The 20,133-nt window shown below is 45.5% G+C and overlaps 1 protein-coding gene across 1 annotated transcript in view; it reads left to right on the top strand.

Annotated features, from left to right (window-relative positions):
- The window catches only part of LOC123370789 (butyrophilin subfamily 1 member A1-like), a 44,048-nt gene extending 24,298 nt beyond the window's left edge, over positions 1-19,750 (top strand). Inside the window, exons 8-12 of the mRNA XM_045017588.1 lie at positions 16,794-16,826; positions 16,924-16,956; positions 17,736-17,756; positions 17,851-17,877; positions 18,871-19,750. Of these exons, the coding sequence (XP_044873523.1) occupies positions 16,794-16,826; positions 16,924-16,956; positions 17,736-17,756; positions 17,851-17,877; positions 18,871-19,373 (617 nt within the window). The 3' untranslated portion in view covers positions 19,374-19,750. The remainder of the gene's footprint in view (positions 1-16,793; positions 16,827-16,923; positions 16,957-17,735; positions 17,757-17,850; positions 17,878-18,870) is intronic.
- The last annotated feature ends 383 nt before the right edge of the window (positions 19,751-20,133 follow it).

Below are 20,133 nucleotides of genomic sequence, written 5' to 3'. Positions count from 1 at the left end.
GCAACACTCCTCCCTTTTTCCCCTGTCTATCCTTCCTGAGCAAGCTGTACCCATCCACACCAACATTCCAATCATGTGTTGTTGCATCGCAGGAGAGCATGGACAGAGTCTGACAACCCATGTGATCATAAACAGAGAGAGTTCTTTATTCATTTCCAGCATGCTCTTATATACAATTATAGCAAGCAATCAAACAGTTGCTAATTGGTTAATTAAATTTACACAGCCGCAGCTGTAACCCCATAGGATAATTATCATCCTAACACCTGTTTGACTTATCATCCTATTTACAATTAGCTGGCCGATGAGAACGGGCTCAAGGCCAGCCCTTTACACACAGTTCCCAGCGTAATCGGCTCGTCCCAGAAGCCTAAACAATCTCAGCATTTCACATTCCATTCCCAACACCTCCCCCCTCTACCCAAAATCAAAAAGGAGGGAAAGAAAAAAGGGATAAAAACATTAGCAAAACATTTCCAACTTATAACAGCATAACACCACAATCTATCACAAGCCAAAATTAAAACTTTATAAAGCCAACCTATATAACCATGCAATTCTTAACATAACCCCAACAACACCAAACAAAAACAAAGCACAACAAATAAATGGTGTAAATTCTACAGGATTCCCTCCTTCTCTATAGCACACCAACTTGTGGCAAACTTCTATTACCAAATCATCCCTCAGATGTCAGGCGATCAAACTGACACTGAGGGAGGGGGGGTCCTAGAAAAAACACAACATAAACCACATAAAACGCAAAAAACAATTCTGGCCAGAAAACAAACAAACAAACACCACAAAACAAAACATAAAACACATAACATAAATTTAACTCTGTAAATAAATGCATGGTATATCAAATACTAAGCAGCTAACATCCATATTCCTCAATTATCTAAAAAACAAAAAAAACAGATCTACCCCTACTGGGCAATCAATAATTACATACAATATACAAATACCCTTATTACTAGCAGGCAAAAAAGGAAAATTACAGCATCAATTAAATCATTTATAGTAATACAACTGCATCCTGGCTTACTTCTAAATTGAAAGCTATTCACAGCTTAAGGGTTCTTACTATTAACTTCTACTTTTTAACACTAAAGGAAAACATCACCACTTATATGCCCTTAAGCCTAATACAATTACAAGTACATAGCACTATATACATTCTTCAGCTAATGCAACAAAATTATTTATGGCCAAACAATTGCAAACTAATTTCTTTGCCTAAATTTATTTACAAACATTTCAAAAACACCAAAAACTTTTCTCTTTAGCATCTTTACAAAATTCAACTGCTATTCCCTCCAGCAACCACAGAGTTAACTTTGTACTCTGCCTAACATTACTCGCTAGTAGTTAATTACCTTTTCTATCAACTACACCCTCAAGGTTATCAACCAGTATTCCAAGCTTGTTGTCTGTTGCCCGCCGCCTGGGCCCGATCCTTTTTTCCTCTTCAAGTTCTCTATCTATTGCGTGCCTGCCTGGGCCCGATCCATGTTTCCTCTTGCTAAACCGTTCCTTTTATGGACACCAACTTATCCCACTATCAATTTAGCTAGGAGGGTGTACTTCTTAACTAGCCCCTACCCTTCTGGTATCTTCTGTGAACAACTATCTGTACTTTCCCACTGTGGGGGCTACATCAAATATCAAACAATCATACAACTGCCAATAATCAGTACATAATACAGAATTTACAAAAATCTAAAAAGGCTAACAAAAGCACTTTACATAAAGGTATTTTGGGTCACATAAATTCAAAGCCATTCTCCCAAATTACCTAGATTTATGCCTACAACACCATAAACTCCCCCCCCCCTTGAGAATACTCAACAAACCTTTTGGCCGAGTTTTCTCAAACTCTAAAAACAAAAAAACAAATAGGCTCTAAAAAATTGGGGTTAGTAACGGGGGGGGGTAATATCATTTACAATCCAATTGGGGGGGGCAATACATGCTAAAATTTTATCCAAAACACAGGGCGCAGCCTGTAGAATAAACCCCAAAATCCAATCAATACCACATTTTTTAGCAGGAGTCCCAAATTTCTTCCTGCCAGTGTACAATTCTTCGTTTCTTCACCAGGGTCAGTTCTCAATGTCCTTTTAGTCAGGAATTTCTGGACTGTGGCAATATCAACAACGTGCGTGTTTTTTCTTCTTTTTCACCACCGTCGTGGTTCAGCTTCTACGGGGGAAATAATCAGGACGTGGGGGCTGCAGCGGACAGGGGAAAAATTAGCCAGCACGTTACCTTGTCCTTTTTTCCTGCTGTTTAAAAGCACAATGGAACTAAAAAATAATTAGGCCAATCATCAGTAGGAAAATTCTCCTGATGTGAAGGGGTCTTTTGCAATAAAATCATGGGTCCAGGCAATCAGTCTCCTGGTTGCAAAAATGGCAGGGCTGCTAGGATCTTTGGGCAGCTCTTCCATACCTGTGAAAGGAGACAGCTAACACAGTCCGTTAGTGCCTGGCAGGATTTTGCAGTTCTCATTAGCTTTTTTGGGCCCAGTCAAGCTCTCTTTAGTCTGGGCTGTTCGCCAAGTCTTAGTGTCCTTGACTGGGGCGAGAAAAGAATGAGCTTTTCTTCGATTAAATCATCCTGTTCCTTTTCTTTCCCTGCTTGGCTTCTTTTAAACTGTAAATCCTGTGTCAGAACACCCAGCTGTTGCTGCTCATACCGGAGAAGCATAACGGTATTCCCGGCACTGTCCCCGGCTCAAACCAGCCAGCGTAGGACGCCTTCTTCGGGCTTCTGCCAAAACAACTTACTTGCTTGTAGGTCCAAACGACCTCCGGGGCCATGGCACGAGCCTCTGCCTGCGCCGTGCACTCCAACGTCTTCCCGTCCAGGGCTCGCTTCCAGCGGAGCACCTCCTCACGAGCCTTTGCCTGCTCACGAGCCTCTGCCTGCGCCATGCACTCCAAAGTTTTCCCGTCTAGGGCTCGCTTCCAGCGGAGCACCTCCTCGTCCTGTGCCCGAAGGCCGGTCAGGAGGAGCCTCCCCAACTCCCCCTCTCTTCTTAATAAGTAAATCAGTGCAGCAGGGGAAATCTTTTCCCCCTGTCGGTTCATAATGTGCAAATAAAGCTTCTGTGTTATCTTTTCTTCAGCTGATACAGCGGTACTCACGTTAGCTGCTCTGCCCTTCTCCACCGCGGCTTATAGCCGCTCTCCTCAGGGCTCAGGTGCGCCTCTCTTTTCGGACGCCCGGGGGCTTCTCCAGCACTCCCCGCCGCAGCTCCTCCGCTCGCCTCTGGGCTCAGGCTCCTGGCCGTTCGCCTCTGGGCTCAGGCTCCCGACACTATCATCATTCGATACGAGTCACGTCGGGGTCCGGGGGCTTCTCAAGCACTCCCCGCCGCGGCTCCCAGCCGCCCGCCTCTGGGCTCAGGCTCCCGACACTATCATCACTCGATACAAGTCACGTCGGATAAGCACTCCCCGCCTCTGGGCTCAGGCTCCTGGCCGTTCGCCTCTGGGCTCAGGCTCCCGACACTATCATCACTCGATACGAGTCACGTCGGGGTCTGGGGGCTTCTCAAGCACTCCCCGCCGCGGCTCCCAGCTGCCCGCCTCTGGGCTCAGGCTCCTGGCCGTTCGCCTCTGGGCTCAGGCTCCCGACACTATCATCACTCGATACGAGTCACGTCGGATAAGCACTCCCCGCCTCTGGGCTCAGGCTCCTGGCCGTTCGCCTCTGGGCTCAGGCTCCCAACACTATCATCACTCGATACGAGTAACGTCGGGGTTAGCCGCTCACCTCTGAGCTCAGGTGCGCCTCTCTTTTCGGACGCTCGCCTCTGAGCTCAGGGCTTCTCCGCCTGGGTCAGGCCACCGACACTTTCATTTGATACGAATCACGTCGGGGTCACCATTTGTTGCATCACAGGAGAGCATGGACAGAGTCTGACAACCCATGTGATCATAAACAGAGAGAGTTCTTTATTCATTTCCAGCATGCTCTTATATACAATTATAGCAAGCAATCAAACAGTTGCTAATTGGTTAATTAAATTTACACAGCCGCAGCTGTAACCCCATAGGATAATTATCATCCTAACACCTGTTTGACTTATCATCCTATTTACAATTAGCTGGCCGATGAGAACGGGCTCAAGGCCAGCCCTTTACACACAGTTCCCAGCGTAATCGGCTCGTCCCAGAAGCCTAAACAATCTCAGCATTTCACATTCCATTCCCAACAATGTGTATTATCCCACCAAGTTTCAGTGATGCCAACAATGTCATAGTTGTATTTATTTATTAGCACTTCCAGTTCTTCCTGCTTATTACCCATACTTCTCGCATTTGTATATAGGCATCTAAGATACTGGTTTGATCTTGCCTCACAGTTTTGCCCTGACCCTCCTTTCTCTCTGCCATTATGGCCCACGCTCCCTCTTTTTTCCGACCCATCTCCCAGATCTCCATGTTCCCCACTTACCTCTGGGCTTTGCTCACCTGTCCCCATTGAACCTAGTTTAAAGCCCTCCTCACTAGGTTAGCCAGTCTGTGTCCAAATAGGGTCTTTCCCCTCCTCAAAAGGTGAACGCCATCTCTGCCTAGCAGTCCTTCGTCAAAGCATCCCATGGGCAAGGAAGCCAAAGCCCTCCTGATGACACCATCTTTGCAGCCAGGCATTCACCTCCATGATGCATCTGTCTCTGCCCGGGCCCCTACCTTTGACAGAAAGAATCGAAGAGAATACCACCTGCACTCCAAACTCCTTCACCCGTACTCCCAGAGCCCTGTAGTCACTCTTGATCCGCTCAGTGTCACACCTCGCAGTATCATTTGTGCCCACATGGATGAGTAGCATGGGGTAGTAGTCAGAGGGCTGGATAATCCTCGACACTGCCTCCGTAACGTTTTGGATACAGGCTCCCGGCAGGCAGCATACCTCCCGAGATGAAATGTCAGGGCGACAGATGGGCACCTCTGTCCCCCTCAGCAGAGAGTCTCCGACCACCACTACCCTACGTTTCCTATTCACAGTGGTGGCAGCAGACCCCCCAGCCTTAGGGGTATGAGGCTTCTCCTCCTGTACCAAGAAGAGCATAACTGTTACCTATTACCACGGCGGGAGGGTTCGGAGCAGGGGTGGAGCACTGCCTGCTGCCAGAAGTAACCAGCTGCCAGTGTCCACCCTGAGCCATCTCCTCCTCCACCAGTGGTGTGTCAGCAGTCCTGTGTACTGGGACAGCTACCTCAGCTGTCTCCACATGGACACTGTCCAGGAATCACTCGTGGATTCGGATGCTCCTCAACCTAGCCACCTCCTCCTGTAGCTCTCCCACCTGCTGACTGAGAGATTCCACCAGTAGGCACCTTTCACATTGGATGCCCCCCCCCCAGCCTGGATATCAGTAAGTGGAAATTGCAAGTTATAGTCCCTGCAAAACCACACCAGGATCTGGGTAGAAGCATCCATGCTCAGGTGCTCTGTCTGGCTACAGGCGCAGGTGGAGGAGACAGAAGCAGTGCCGGCACAGGTGTTGTGGGTCTTCCTAACCATCATAAGCCTCCCTCTGTCAAACTCCCTCTCAAACTCCCCTGTCTGAAGCTCCCTGTCCACTCTGCTCCCCTGGTCGCTCTGCCTCTGGCTTTTAAAGCCTGCTTGCCCAGGTCAGTCCCACCCCCTCTTGAGTCACACTGGGGAAGGCCAATCAAAGGCAATCAAGGGAACAAGATCAGGCACTCAGTCCCAACTGCCACAGCTGCTGTAACTGAAACTGAAGTCACCTGAAATCAGAATCACAATTAAAATTCAAACAGTCGAGCACACTCACTCACACCAATGGCTAGTACTCTGACCTGGTAACCTGTTCAGCAGCGGTATCTCTTGCTCTCCCTCTCAACGTACCCTGTCTGCAGCTCCCTATCCGCTTTGTGCCCCCTATGCCTCAGGTCAGAGATTTTAGGTAGCAGTGTCCATTCAGCCCCCACAGTCACTGTCCCTGTCTCGTGCCCTGCATTAGGGCTCAATAGCGTTGCACAGGCAAACTGCCCTCAGCTCCATCTCAACCGCCTTGACCTGAGATGGAGCCTCAGCAACCTCCGATTTGAGAATACCTCATGTGTATTTTACTTTCTGTTTTGAGTTATTAGAGTTCATTCATTGCATTTCAGTCAGTTAGTGTTAATACTCCCCTTCTGTTCCCTTTTCTCCAAAAAAAAGGACAATAAAACAATCCCCCCTCTTTATTTTGTTATAAGACTAGCGAACTCCCTGTCCGCAGTTCTTTCTTGTCTCCTCCCTCTGAGGAAGTGAAACCTGGACAAAGTATGCCTGGCTCTTCCAGGTTTAAATGTTGCTTCTCCTGCTGTGAAGCAATTCCAGTCAGTGATGTACATTCCCACTGCATTCGCTGTCTTGGAGAGTCACACGTGCCTTAAAAGTGAACTTTCTGCCTGAAATTAATATCAAGGGCTAGGAATAACCTTGAACTAAAACTATGACTACTAATGATGGAAAGTTCACTCGGCTCAGCCTGTGACCCTGGCCCTGGGACACACACCCCACCCACTCCCATACAACAGTCTCCAAAGTGGCCGAATCCACCTAATTTCTCGGCTCAACACTCTATGGCAGCTTTGAAGAGGAAATTTTTGGATTCCTCTCAAAAAGCCACAAAAAAGCAGGCTACAAGTCATTGGGTAAAGAATCTACCACAAAGACATGAGCCTCAACAAGATCAACCACCTTGGTACTGACTGATCTACAACTGGGTACCCACGAGACAACTGGCTCCTTGGGTACTGGTACCATCAGTAAGCCTAAAAACCCAATGGGCACAGGCTATGGGAGTTCGGTACCATTGGGGCGGGGGAAAGGGGTGGTAAAGAGAGAACCAGCTCCTCTAGCTCATCTCTGATATAGTGCTCTAGGGCCTTGATACCACTACTTTGACTCTGCCGAAGACCAGAACAACACTACTGGCCATTTATCAGAGTGCAAAAGTCTCCCACTACTGTCAGCTTCTTCTACATCAGCCACTTCCACTCAGCTTACCTCAGTGGTACCACCTGCTATTCTGGTATCACAGGAATTTCATTTTCCTAAAGACTTGCTGGTTTCAGAGATGCCTGAGTCGCCCTGATTCGGCACAGACACGTTCTTGGTCCTGACCACATCTCGGTGCCCAGACATATATGCAGTACCAGTGGAGTCTCCCACAGCATCCATGACAGCTCCACTTCTTCCAAGTGACGATGAGGAGGATGAAGATGAAGATGACAAATTCTCCTCAGTCTCCTTGGAAGGCTCTCTGTCCCACCCAGAAATCTCTGCAGAACCATCTTACCAACATGAGAGACATGATCCATGCAGTTGGTAAGGACATCTTTGGCTGCACCCATCAATGCCCTTTTCACTCCCTCAGTGACCATACGGGGACCCGTGGGCAGCCTACAGACTCCAGTTCTTGAGGGCCCCTAGTGTTGCTCATCAGGATAGGACAAGGCTGTAAATCAACATAGACTCATAGACTCATAGATTTTAAGGTCAGAAGGAACCATTATGATCATCTAGTCTGACCTCCTGTATAATTCAGGCCACAGAATCTCACCCATCCACTTCTATAACAAACCCCTAACCTATGTCTGAGTTATTGAAGTCCTCAAATTGTAGTTTGAAGACCTCAAGCTGCAGAGAATTCTCCAGCAAGTGACCCGTGCCCCATGCTGCAGAGGAAAGTGAAAAACCTCCAGGGCTTCTGCCAATCTGCCCCTGGAGAAAAATTCCTTCCCGACCCCAAATATGGCGATCAGTTAAACCCTGAGCATGTGGGAAAGACTCACCAGCCAGCACCCAGGAAAGAATTTGCTGTAGTAACTCAGATCCCACCCCATCTAACATCCCATCACAGACCACTGGGCATACTTACCTGCTGATAATCAAAGATCAATTGCCAAATTAATTGCCAAAATTAGGCTATCCCATCATACCTTCCCCTCCATAAACTTATCAAGCTTAGTCTTAAAGCCAGATATGTCTTTTGCCCCCACTACTCCCCTTGGAAGGCTGTTCCAGAACTTCACTCCTCTAAGTGAAGACCTCTGCAGAACCATTCGTCTAATTTCAAGTCTAACCTTCCTAGTGTCCAGTTTATATCCATTTCTTCTTGTGTCCACATTGGTACTAAGCTTAAATAATTCCTCTCCCTCCCTAATATTAATCCCTCTGATATATTTATAAAGAGCAATCATATCCCCCCTCAACCATCTTTTGGTTAGGCTAAACAAGCCAAGCTCTTTGAGTCTCCTTTCATAAGATAGGTTTTCCATTCCTTGAATTGTCTTAGTAGCTCTTCTCTGTACCTGTTCCAATTTGAATTCATCCTTCTTAAACATGAGGGACGAGAACGGCACACAGTATTCCAGATGAGGTCTCACCAATGCCTTGTATAATGGTACTAGCATCTCCTTATCTTTGCTGGAAATACCTCGCCTGATGCATCCTAAAACCACATTAGATTTTAACGGCCATATCACATTGACGGCTCATAGTCATCCTGTGATCAACCAATACTCCGAGGTCCTTCTCCTCCTCTGTTACTTCCAACTGATGTGTCCCCAATTTATAACTAAAATTCTTGTTATTAATCCCTAAATGCAGGACCTCGCACTTTTCACTATTAAATTTCATCCTATTCCTATTACTCCAGTTTACAAGGTCATCCAGATCTTCCTGTATGATATCCCAGTCCTTCTCTGTGTTAGCAATACCTCCCAGCCTTGTGTCATCTGCAAACTTTATTAGCACATACCCACTTTTTGTGCCAAGGTCAGTAATAAAAAGATTAAATAAGATTGGTCCCAAAACTGATCCCTGAGGAACTCCACTAGTAACCTCCTTCCAGCCTGACAGTTCACCTTTCAGTATGACCCGTTGTAGTTTCCCCTTTAACCAGTTCCTTATCCACCTTTCAATTTTCATATTGATCCCCATCTTTTCCAATTTAACTAATAATTCCCCATGTGGAACTGTATCAGATACCTTACTGATATCGAGGTAAATTAGATCCACTGCGTTTCCTTTGTCTTAAAAACCTGTTACCTTCTCAAAGAAGGAGATCAGGTTGGTTTGGCAAGATCTACCTTTTGTAAAACCATATCTACCTTTTGTAAAACTATGGCAGACAGCACCGTGTTAAAACAACATCCTATGACAAAAACTTAAAACAACTTGAAAATCATATTTTTAGGTGTCCCTGCAATTTAGGATTGCTAATTACCAAACTCTTATAGTGAAATACAACCATATCAATTATTTTACATTAAACACCTTCACTGACCATCTCCCAGCAGCCTCAGGTGATCATTGCTGAGGGGCAGCTTCTTGCAAGGAAATTGTTGCAGGCCCCTCTCTAAACACCACTGACAGAGTTGCCTGCTTCATCTCAACAGCAGTGGGCATGTGGAGGGCTTCTTGGCTTCACCTTTCTGACTTTCCAAGGGAAGTCTAGTCTACTGTGGAGGTCCTTCCATTTGAAGGATCCAAATCATTTGCAGAAAAAATGGATGAATCCCTCCACAAACTAAAAAACTCTAGAGCCATGTCATAGGTTTCACCCCCACTCCGGACTTTAGACTATAGATATGAGGACCTGCATGTGAACCCCTAAGCTGAATTACCAGCTTAGATCTGGTTTTGTTGCCACCACTCCCAAGTACTAACTCCCTTCCCTGGGTAGTCTTAAGAGACTTCTTCAAAAATTTCCTGGTGGACACCAATCCAACCTCTTGGATCTTAATACAAGGAGAATTTAACCATCCTCCTTCCTTTCCCCCACCAATTCCTGGTGAGTCCAGATCCAATCCCCTTACATCTTAACACAAGGAAAAATCAATCAGGTTCTTAAAAATAAGACTTTTAATTAAAGAAAAGAAAGGTAAAAGAAAAAAAACCTCTGGGAGAGATTAGCATACCAGCTACTCTCACAGACAACAGATTCAAAACACAGAGGATGTTCCCCTGGGCAAAAACTTAGTACACAAAAGAATTCCCAATTTGATTATTCCTCTAATTGCAAAAGACAAAGTCACAAAAGAAAATAAACATAAACCTATTTATTCTTTTCTAAAACTTACTACTCTGATAAGAGGCTGATTCCTTGATCTTTTTCACTCCGGCCAAAACTGAAACTGACTAAACAAAGGAAACTTCCCTCCTTCCTTTTGAAACGTCTTGTTCCCCCATTGGTTCCTCTGGTCAGGTGTCAGCTAGGCTAGGTGAACTTTTTAACCCTTTACAGGTAAAAGAGGCATTAACCCTTAACTACCTCTTTATGACAAGCCACTTTGCATTCACTGAGAATTTATGCAACTGCACAAAAAAGGAGATATAAAAATTCCAGATAACAGACATCCCAGCCTCATAAATTTTCTCCTCCCCAGAGGCATTATGAACCCCAACAGAAAACACAATGAATAAATAGAAGATCAACTGCCCCACAATCATCAACATTACAGCCATCTACATCTATGAATGAATTTTGATGTGTTGTCTGAGGCCCCGAGTTACCATCCCCATTTTAATTTGCAGCAAAAACCCCAAAATCACCATAAGAACATAAGAACATAAGAAAGGCCGTACCGGGTCAGACCAAAGGTCCATCTAGCCCAGTATCTGTCTACCGACAGTGGCCAATGCCACGTGCCCCTGAGGGAGTGAACCTAAAAGGCAACGATCAAGTGATCTCTCTCCTGCCATCCATCTCCATCCTCTGACGAACAGAAGCTAGGGACACCATTCTTACCCATCCTGGCTAATAGCCATTTATGGACTTAGCCACCATGAATTTATCCAGTCCCCTTTTAAACATTGTTATAGTCCTAGCCTTCACAACCTCCTCAGGTAAGGAGTTCCACAAGTTGACTGTGCGCTGCATGAAGAAGAACTTCCTTTTAGTTGTTTTAAACCTGCTGCCTATTAATTTCATTTGGTGACCCCTAGTTCTTGTATTATGGGAATAAGTAAATAACTTTTCCTTATCCACTTTCTCAACATCACTCATGATTTTATATACCTCTATCATGTCCCCCCTTAGTCTTCTCTTTTCCAAACTGAAGAGTCCTAGCCTCTTTAATCTTTCCTCATATGGGACCCTCTCTAAACCCCTAATCATTTTAGTTGCTCTTTTCTGAACCTTTTCTAGTGCTAGAATATCTTTTTTGAGGTGAGGAGACCACATCTGTACACAGTATTCGAGATGTGGGCGTACCATGGATTTATATAAGGGCAATAATATAGTCTCAGTCTTATTCTCTATCCCCTTTTTAATGATTCCTAACATCCTGTTTGCTTTTTTGACCGCCTCTGCACACTGCGTGGACATCTTCAGAGAACTATCCACGATAACTCCAAGATCTTTTTCCTGACTCGTTGTAGCTAAATTAGCCCCCATCGTGTTGTATGTATAGTTGGGGTTATTTTTTCCAATGTGCATTACTTTACATTTATCCACATTAAATTTCATTTGCCTAACATCCTGTTTGCTTTTTTGACCGCCTCTGCACACTGCGTGGACATCTTCAGAGAACTATCCACGATAACTCCAAGATCTTTTTCCTGACTCGTTTTAGCTAAATTAGCCCCCATCATGTTGTATGTATAGTTGGGGTTATTTTTTCCAATGTGCATTACTTTACATTTATCCACATTAAATTTCATTTGCCATTTTGTTGCCCAATCACTTAGTTTTGTGAGATCTTTTTGAAGTTCTTCACAATCTGCTTTGGTCTTAACTATCTTGAGTAGTTTAGTATCATCTGCAAACTTTGCCACCTCACTGTTTACCCCTTTCTCCAGATCATTTATGAATAAATTGAATAGGATTGGTCCTAGGACTGACCCTTGGGGAACACCACTAGTTACCCCTCTCCATTCTGAGAATTTACCATTAATTCCTACCTTTTGTTCCCTGTCCATTAACCAGTTCTCAATCCATGAAAGGACCTTTCCTTTTATCCCATGACAGCTTAATTTACGTAAGAGCCTTTGGTGAGGGACCTTGTCAAAGGCTTTCTGGAAATCTAAGTACACTATGTCCACCGGATCCCCCTTGTCCACATGTTTGTTGACCCCTTCAAAGAACTCTAATAGATTAGTAAGACACGATTTCCCTTTACAGAAACCATGTTGACTATTGCTCAAGAGTTTGTTTTTCTATGTGTCTGACAATTTTATTCTTTACTATTGTTTCAACTAATTTGCCCGGTACCGACGTTAGACTTACCGGTCTGTAATTGCCGGGATCACCCCTAGAGCCCTTTTTAAATATTGGCGTTACATTAGCTAACTTCCAGTCATTGGGTACCGAAGCCGATTTAAAGGACAGGTTACAAACCTTAGTTAATAGTTCCGCAACTTCACATTTGAGTTCTTTCAGAACTCTTGGGTGAATGCCATCTGGTCCCGGTGACTTGTTAATGTTGAGTTTATCAATTAATTCCAAAACCTCCTCTAGTGACACTTCAATCTGTGACAGTTCCTCAGATTTGTCACCTACAAAAGCCAGCTCAGGTTTGGGAATCTCCCTAACATCCTCAGCCGTGAAGACTGAAGCAAAGAATCCATTTAGTTTCTCCGCAATGACTTTATCATCTTTAAGCGCTCCTTTTGAATTTTAATCATCAAGGGGCCCCACTGGTTGTTTAGTAGGCTTCCTGCTTCTGATGTACTTAAAAAACATTTTGTTATTACCTTTGGAGTTTTTGGCTAGCCGTTCTTCAAACTCCTCTTTGGCTTTTCTTATTACACTCTTGCACTTAAGTTGGCAGTGTTTGTGCTCCTTTCTATTTGCCTCACTAGGATTTGACTTCCACTTTTTAAAGGAAGTCTTTTTATCTCTCATTGCTTCTTTTACATGGTTGTTAAGCCACGGTGGCTCTTTTTTAGTTCTCTTACTGTTTTTCTTAATTTGGGGTATACATTGAAGTTGGGCCTCTATTATGGTGTCTTTAAAAAGGGCCCACGCAACTTGCAGGGATTTCACTTTAGTCACTGTACCTTTTAACTTTTGTCTAACTAACCCCCTCTTTTTTGTATAGTTCCCCCTTTTGAAATTAAAGGCCACAGTGTTGGGCAGTTGAGATGTTCTTCCCCTCACAGGGATGTTGAATGCTATTGTATTATGGTCACTATTTCCAAGCGGTCCTGCTATAGTTACCTCTTGGATCAGCTCCTGTGCTCCACTCAAGATTAAATCTAGAGTCGCCTCTCCCCGTGTGGGTTCCCGTACCAGCTGCTCCATGAAGCAGTCATTTAAAGTATCGAGAAATTTTATCTCGGCATTTCGTCCTGAAGTGAAATGTTCCCAGTCAATATGGGGATAATTGAAATCCCCCACTATTATTGGGTTCTTAATTTGATAGCCTCTCTAATTTCCCTTAGCATTTCATCATCACTATTACTGTCCTGGTCAGGTGGTCGATAATAGATCCCTACTGTTATATTTTTACTAGAGCATGAAATTTCTATCCATAGATACTCTATGGAACCTGTGGATTCGCTTAAGATTTTTACTTCATTTGAATCTACACTTTCTTTAACATATAGTGCCACTCCTCCCCCTGCATGGCCTGTTCTGTCCTTCCGATATATTTTGTACCCCGGAATGATTGTGTCCCATTGATTGCTCTCAGTCCACCAGGTTTCTGTGATGCCTATTATATCTATATCCTCCTTTATCACAAGACACTCTAGTTCACCCATCTTATTATTTAGACTTCTGGCATTTGTGTACAAGCACTTTAAAAACTTGTCCCTGTTTATTAGCCTGCCTTTTTCTGATGTGCCAGATTCTTTTTTATGTGACTGTTTATCATCTGATCCGGCCCTTACATTATACTTCTCATTCCTCTGCTCCTGACTATAACCTGGAGATTCTCTATCATCAGACTCTCCCCTAAGAGAAGTCTGTGTCCGATCCACACGCTCCTCTGCAGCAGTCGGCTTTCCCCCATCTCCTAGTTTAAAAACTGCTCTACAACCTTTTTAATGTTTAGTGCCAGCAGTCTGTTTCCACTTTGGCAACTGCCTTACTCTTTTTCATCAAAACTGGGACCAAGTGGATTTTGGAGATTATCTCCACAGGATATTCGATCCATTTTACCTCCCTCACTCCTGCCTACCCCCCACCCCGGCCCTCCTCAGGAACCCGTCTCATGAGCAGCTTTTACATCAGGAAACAAGCTATCTTCTGAACATAAGGTTCTATAGAACCAGTTCCTACTCAACACAGAGGGAAGGGCTTCAACTCCAAGTACTTCCAGATACTGAAAAAGAATGGTGATTGGAGACACATTCTGCATCTAAGATCACTCAACAAATTTGTAAAGATACAGTGCTTCAAGAAGGTTACTTTGGCAGCAGTAATCCCATCTCTGGACCATAGGAACTCGTTCTCGACCCTTGACCTACAAGATGCTTATTTCCATATCGCGATCCACAGAAGGTTTCTAGTATTCACTCTGGGACAAGACCACTTTCATTGTCTGCACTCAGAGTGTTCTCAAAGGTCCTTCCTGTGGTTGCAGTGCTCCTTCACAAACAAAGAGTGATAATATTCCTGTATCTGGATGATTGCCTGCTCAAGGCATGCTCCTTTGATGATGCTTTGACACCCTCACAAAAGACTGTGGACCTATTTCTCCAACTGTCTCTAAAAGTAGACATCCAAAAGACCATATTAACTCAAGTATAACATCTGGAATTCATAAGGGCCTACCTAGATGCAGCAGATGCCAAAGCCTTCCTCCCCTTATGCAGGTTCAACACTATAGACAACTTAATCTCGACCACCCTCAGACCTTGGTCAGAATTGGTCTTCAACTACTGGGACACATGGTAGCAGGCACCTTTGTAATAAATCACGTGAGACTCCACAAGTACTGCCTTTAGTGATGGTTCAGCACAGTATACATACCAAGCACACACAGTATAAACAAACTTCTATTGATGCCCTCAACAGTCAAAAACTCCCTCGACTAGTGGAAAGATCCTCAGAATGTCTGCTCAGGAGTTCCCTTCACTCAACCACCCTCAAACTCTGAACAAAGCCTCTCTAGATGGATTTCAGACTCCATTACCCATTGCTATCACACTTATGGCATTCAACCTTCCTGTACAGGTCAAACTCACTCCAGGAGATCTCTCTCTACTTACACCCCCTTACTCAAGAATGTTCCAGTCACAGACATGTGCAGAGCAGAAACTTGGACATCTGCTCACCCATTTGCTGAACATCATGTAGTCACCCACAACTCAGCAAAAGCACCTTAAAAGTGTGTGTGGGGGGGCACAGGCCCCATAACTGTGGTTCCACCCCACATGCCATGCCCCCCCCAAGGCACCGCCCCTGCCCCTTCTTCCTGTGCTCACGCCACCCATTCCCCCCAAGGCCCTGTCCTCACACCACCTCATCTCCCCAAGCCCCTGACCTTGCACCAACCCTTCCTCCAAAACCCCAATTTGACCCCTCCTTCCCCACAAGACCTTGCTTGCGGCTCACTCCTATCCCCCCACACTTGACCTTACAGCTGCCAAAAAGTTGAGGGAGGGCCTAACCCCTTGATCCCCCCTGTTCCGGCACCCCTGCATCCGGTGCTATATTTTATTCCAGTGTCTGATGCTCAGTACTAGACTCGACTCTGAAACTCCACCCCTCCATTAAGGGTACTGCTGCAGCGTTGCTGAGAGCAGAGCAACCATAGAGACACCACTGAAAGAAGACGAAAGGGTTACTCACCTTGTGCCGTAACTGTGGTTCTTTGAGAGGTGTGTCCCTGTGGGTGCTCCACTACTTGCCTCCTTCCCCTCTGTTTTGGTGCTCTTACCTATGAGCTCTGTGGTAGAGAAGGAACCGGGGGCAGTTTGTCTGCACAGCGCTATATTGACCTAATGCAGAGCACAAGATGGGGAGAGTGTATGTGTGGGCCAAACAGAAACTGCTACCTAAAATCTCTGATGTGAGGCCCAGGGGTATGAATACACAGAGTGGAGTACACAGAGGGACACATCTCGAGGATCTGCAGTTACTGCACAAGGTGAGTAACCCTTTCTTATCCCATTTTACACTCAGGGAACTGAGGCCCGGAGATCAGGGCCCCAATTCAGCTAGAATCAAGCTTAACTTTAAGTGTGTGAATAATCCCATTATTATAAGTCAGTCTCTCACTGTCAGGCATTTTTTTCCAGCCCTCAATTAATTTTTGTGGCTCTTTTCTGCATCAAATTCTCCAGTTTTTCAACGTCTTTTTTTCAAATGAGGTCAGCCAGTTGTTCAGGCAACCCCACAGCCAGGTGCACTGGCTGCCAGCCACTGCTGGAGTGGCTCAGGGCAGCTGGTCCCAGGGACCACCTGAGCAATGGTCCCTCGGGCGGCCGGAGCAGCTGCTGCTCAGTGGCCCCTGGCAGCTGGTGCCACTGGCCCTGCTCCCGCTCCAGCAGCGGCCCCCCTAAGATTTATTTAGGGGTACTTATAGTATAAGTTATGAACTGGTCATGGTGAATTTTTTTGTTTATTGCCCGTGACCTGTCCACAACTTTAATCTAAAAATAACCGTGACTAAATCGTAGCCTCATGCATGGTACAGGGGTGACTGAGTGAAGGTTTAAGGTCTGTGATATACTGGAGGTCAGAATATGATTCTGCTGGCCTTAAACTCTGTGAATCTATGAGTTTCTGTAAAATAGCAGCTCTTTGCTAGTATTAGAAGGGACCATTGCCTCCCAGAATCTCACCTCTTTCACTCTTCTTTCTTTAGAAAATTTACAATCTGAACTGGAGAAAGAGAGAGGTAAGTTCCTGGGACAAGTTCCCTTAAATAACAGTAGAAATAACCCAGTTAATGTAACAACATGAAACCTCACCTCTTTCTTCCTTTTCTCCTCCAGAGATTTTGCGCTCTGAACTGGAGAGCGAGAGAGGTAAATGTCTGGGCTCTCAGGAGGCTTGAACGATTTTCTCTCACTGTACATAGTCAGACAGACTTTGGCTTCTGTTTCTGCGCTATCTGTTAGGAGAGGCTCTGGGAATCAAACGGACGGGGAGCTCTGACTAATCACAGAGGCGGGTAACTGCTCCATAGATAAGGTTGCTGCTCAGTTTCCATCATAAGCCTGATTTTAGCCCCCTCCTTTCAAATCTGCACACAGGGGAGTGTCTGTATCCAAAACTGGGGGGTCTGCCTGGGCCAATGTACCTTTTTGCTACTGAATTTGAAGGAATGGTGGGGTGGGGGGGATCCTGATGCCCTGGAAATGGGCTCAGCACAGTCTCAAAGTCTCCTAGCACTCTCTGACCCTTTGAGGCACAAACTCAGTGAGAAGGAGCCAGCTGATGTTGCTGGGTCCATGAGCTGAGATCCAGTGTCCAGGGACAAGGGTTAGCTCATTAAGCCCTCACTTCCACGTTATCAGGGCTTAGCCCCTCGCCAAGCTGCCTGGCACATGGGGAGTGTGGACACTACATCACAGGTGAGCCCGGCTAGGGCAGAGCCATGGGAGCCCAGTGAGGGTCAGATGCCAAGAAGGGGGGTGTGATCCATGGAGAGATCTAAGAGGATGGAGCTCAGGCCAGGAGACCTGGGCAGAAAAAGGCCAGCAGAGAGCACAGTGGAGAGGGCACAGTGGCCCTTTAAAGGCACATTCCCTAACCCAGGAGCTGTTGTAGAACTCACTGCATATTCATGTCTCTCTGTTTGCAGAGAAATCCCTGGCTGAACTTGGTAAGTGCCATGTGCCTCCTTTCCCGCATATGACGTGTCCTATGCCAGCAGGCATGCTCCGGGGACTGCTCACCTCTTGTGTGTTTGATTTCAGGCTGGAGTAAAGTCAGCAAAAATTCAGGTGAGCGAAGCTGGTATTTTAATGACAGACACACACACACACACACACACACACACACACACACACACACACACCACTCTGCTGCCCACAGATGCACACATGCCAGAAGTCACAGGGAAAGAGCAGTATGATCAGCAAAAATGCCAGATTCGTCCCCAGTTTCCTGGCATGAAACAAATGCTCACACTTAACTATGGAGTCACGAGTGCTCCAGTGTAATTGCAATACCTTAGAGTGCTCCTGAGGCCGGGAACTTACCCGCTGTCAGTTCAGGGGGGTAGGTGCTCACAGAAGTTGGTAATTATGGTTCAGAGTTGGGGTTTTACTGGACACACATGGTGAATTCTCATGTATTGTGTTGTTAATTGACTTCATGAATTAGAAGGGTTCTAGGAAACTGTAAATTACCTTAACTGGCTGTGGGTAATTGTCTTAATGCTTTTTGGACTCTGGTGAAATCTCTGTTTTTACAGAGCTGTCAATCAGTAGCCCTTTGGCCAATTCAGTTCAAATTTGGTAGAAAAATTCTACCTCAGACCCAGACCAAATCTACCAAATTTGAGCCTGATACGACTCTGTGGGTGTTAGAATAGAGGGCTCCCAACTCAGGTGTAGATTGGAGACTCAGTTGTGGTGTTAGCTGTGGAGATGTGGGAGCGTCCGCACAGCACAGATTTTGTGGTAGGTGACTACTGAGTTAATGTAATGGATGAAATGATGACCGTGTGTGTAACACCTGTGCTCACTCCTCACAGTGGCCTCGGTAGAGGTTACAGACAGGCCCAATGGAAGCTAGAGGCATTTCCAGCTCTTTCAGGGGAATCATTTGCCCCTAGTGCCTGGGAGGAGAGCTGCAGTGAAATGCAGAGAAGCAGGTCCCCAGGAGGTAGAGGCTGGAAATCAGTGTCCTAGCTAAGTAGAGCTGGGGGGTGGGATGGGAAACAGCCCCTATGGGTTGGGCTCTGCCCCTGATGCTCTGCCCCATCTCTGCAGCGATGGTGATTCTGGATCCGGACACGGCTCACCCCAGCCTCCTGGTCTCTGAGAATCGGCGATCTGTGAAATGGAGGGGCCTGCGGCAGGATGTGCCTGACAACCCTGAGAGATTTGACTGTGAAACCTGCGTGCTGGGCTTGGAAGGGTTCACCTCGGGGCAACACTACTGGCAGATAGACTTTGGAGGTGGTAGGACCTGGGCTGTGGGGGTGGCCAGAGAGTCTGTCAGGAGGAAAGGCTGGATCAACTTTTCTCCTGAGCAGATGATCTGGGCCGTGGATCAGTGTGGGAGCCATTACCGGGCTTGCACTTTTCCGGATACCCTCCTGCCCTTGACTATGAGCCCCGGGAGGATCGGGGTGTATCTAGACTATGAGCAGGGCCTGGTGTCATTTTATCAACCTGGTATGGAGACCCCAATCTACATTTTCACCACCTCTTTCACTGGGAAGCTCCACCCTTTCTTCTGGGTGTACTCCCCAATCACGCTGTGTCCCTGAGATATGGCATGGGGGGAGATAGCATCTCTCATTGGGACCCAGCACTGCCCATGTGAGTCTGGCTGTTCATTGCACTGAGCTCACACAGAGGTGGCTTGAAGCCACTTTGCTTTTCAGTGTTAAAGTGGCTAGTAACTCCTGAGGATGTGGCTGCTTCCGGCTGAAGGCATGTGCAACATGCCAGCAGCACACTAAAGATGTGCAGTGTATGGATACCAAATACATCATTCCTTCTTTTCTTTGTATATGCACAGCTCTAATGCAATTGGTCTGGCAGTAAGGATTGCTCATTGGATGAGTATTTATGCTAATCAGTACATGAACACTAGAACTGGCTGGAAAATACATTTTAACATTAAATAAAAATATCAAAGAGGTGGTTGTTTTGTTGTTTTTCTGAAATGGGCAAATTTTTCATTTTTCAAAATTTCACATTACCTATTTTTTATTCTCAACATTTGGGATTTTACAAAATGAATATTTTCACTTTTGAAAATGCTACCATGTGATTAAGCTGAGGGCTCAAAATTGGCAAAGCAGAAGGAATCGTGATATTATGGTGATGAGTAAGAAGCAACATAGAATAGAACCCAAAAACAATACATAATAAGATCCTCCCCTCCCCAAATAAAAGGTTTAGTTGCAAATTTTGTAGTAATGCAAAAATCTCAAGAAAATCCAAACATTTTCACACAAAAAATCAGTTTTTCAAAACTGGCCAAATTTCCTCAAAATACTTTTTTAATTAAAATATTTGTTC

This window comes from Mauremys mutica, chromosome 5 (assembly GCF_020497125.1).
Source record: "Mauremys mutica isolate MM-2020 ecotype Southern chromosome 5, ASM2049712v1, whole genome shotgun sequence".
Taxonomy (NCBI): Eukaryota; Metazoa; Chordata; order Testudines; family Geoemydidae; genus Mauremys; species Mauremys mutica.
This window is presented reverse-complemented; position numbering and strand designations above follow the sequence as displayed.